The sequence below is a fragment of the Tenrec ecaudatus genome, chromosome 4 (assembly GCF_050624435.1).
Source record: "Tenrec ecaudatus isolate mTenEca1 chromosome 4, mTenEca1.hap1, whole genome shotgun sequence".
In the NCBI taxonomy this organism is placed as follows: domain Eukaryota; kingdom Metazoa; phylum Chordata; class Mammalia; order Afrosoricida; family Tenrecidae; genus Tenrec; species Tenrec ecaudatus.
Window position 1 is genome coordinate 63,941,203 of NC_134533.1, and position 1,812 is coordinate 63,943,014.

At 39.6% G+C, this 1,812-nt stretch overlaps 1 protein-coding gene across 1 annotated transcript; it reads right to left on the minus strand.

Annotated features, from left to right (window-relative positions):
- Positions 1 to 425: 425 nt before the first annotated feature.
- OR2D3 (olfactory receptor family 2 subfamily D member 3) lies at positions 426 to 1,370 on the minus strand. Its single transcript, XM_075548467.1, has one exon. The coding sequence runs from the start codon at positions 1,368 to 1,370 to the stop codon at positions 426 to 428; it is 945 nt and encodes a 314-aa protein (XP_075404582.1).
- Positions 1,371 to 1,812: the final 442 nt, after the last annotated feature.

The window sequence follows — 1,812 nt, forward strand, 5'->3', positions numbered from 1 at the left end:
GCATCCGTTTCTCTTTTGGCCCTCCTTTATTGGACACCATTCAGAGGGTTTAAGTTTAGGAACTCTTAATATGACCTCATCAACATAAGAAAGTAAAAGAACATACCTCTAGAAAAAGATTACATTCACAGGTACCAAGGTTAGAACTTCAATATGTATTTTACGGATATATTATTCAATCCATAGAGCCATGGCACCCGAATGAAAGAAAATATTCCTCAAACTAGCGCTTGAAGCCTTTCACAATCAGGTTATAATGTTACTTTTCAACTGTTTATTTCTTCCCTATGTTCCAGTTATTGTGAGGGCTTCTCAGTTTCTAAAACATGTCTTCCTCTTTTAGGCTTCCTCTTAAAATGAATACATTCACACCTCTAGAGAAATCCTGTTCCTCTATTAAGAAAGTTATCATATATCTAAAGAAGTCATTGCCTCTGAGAAGAAGACTTTGTTTTAGTTAATTTTTTGAGAGCCCCTTTGACATCCTTGTTCCTCAAGCTATAAATGATGGGATTCAGCATTGGCGTTACCACTGTATAGAATACAGATATCATCTTATCCCTCTCTTTTGTGGTCTTGGAGTTTGGTCGCATGTAAGTAAATATTCCTGATCCATAGAAAAGGACAACGACAATGAGGTGAGAGCCACATGTAGAGAAGGCCTTGAGCCTTCCCTCTCCAGACTGCATTCTGAGCACAGTGGAGATGATATTCCAGTAGGAGACAAGAATGAGGGACACAGGAGCTAGCAGGATCACCACTCCCATGGCAAAGATGGCCATTTCTGTGCTGTAGGTGTCTGCCGAAGCCAGCTTCAGCAGGGCAGGAGGTTCACAAAAATAGTGATTGATTATGTTCTGTCCCCGGTATGGAAGACAGAAAGTAAAGGTAGTATCTACCAGTGACACTAGAGCCCCACTAACCCAGGACCCAATAGCCAACATGAGACATACCTGCTGGGTCATGATGGTGGAGTAGTGTAGGGGCTTGCAGACAGCCACATAGCGGTCATAGGACATCACTGCCAGCAGAGCACACTCTGTACACCCCACCAGAAGGAAGACAATTATTTGTGTCATACACCCCAAAAAAGAGATGGTCTTTTTCTTTACCAGAAGGTGGACCAGCATTTGAGGAACAATACTAGTAGAGAAACAGAGATCCGCAAAAGAGAGATATCTCAGAAAAAAGTACATGGGAGTATGAAGTCGAGAATCCATGTGGATGAGAATGATGATGAGCAGGTTTCCAAGCACAGTTAACAGATATACACAGAGAAAAAGGATAAATAGTAGGATTTGTGTCTGCAAGTCCCGTGACAGGCCCAGGAAGATAAATTCTGTCACAAAGGTTTGGTTTTCTTCTCCCATTGATATTTATTCCTGTGTGCCTATTCAGATAAGCAAAAGAAAAACCTATAAATCCTAAAGAAAAGATTGATGTTTGTAGGCTTTTGCTATACACTTTGTGTTAATTTATAATGAAGAGAAATTTTGTTCTGATCAGATAGCTATAACTGGAAGACAACCTTCTCTCCAGTTCCAAAGCTTATAGAGCATGATGCTGTATAAGTCTTCTGGGAAACTTCTGCTACTAGAATATGAAATTTTATGTGGATCTTACTAAATGCAGTTATGGAATGAGGTAACATGGCAGTCATGTGATGATGTAATCATCTTCCATTTTGTGATTTGATGTGGTCATCCTTCATATTTGCATAATACAGATTTTTAAAAATAATAACTTGGATTTTGGAACCTAGCCATGTTGATAGGTGATGAGTACATGTATGGATGTCTGTGGAGATTTCAA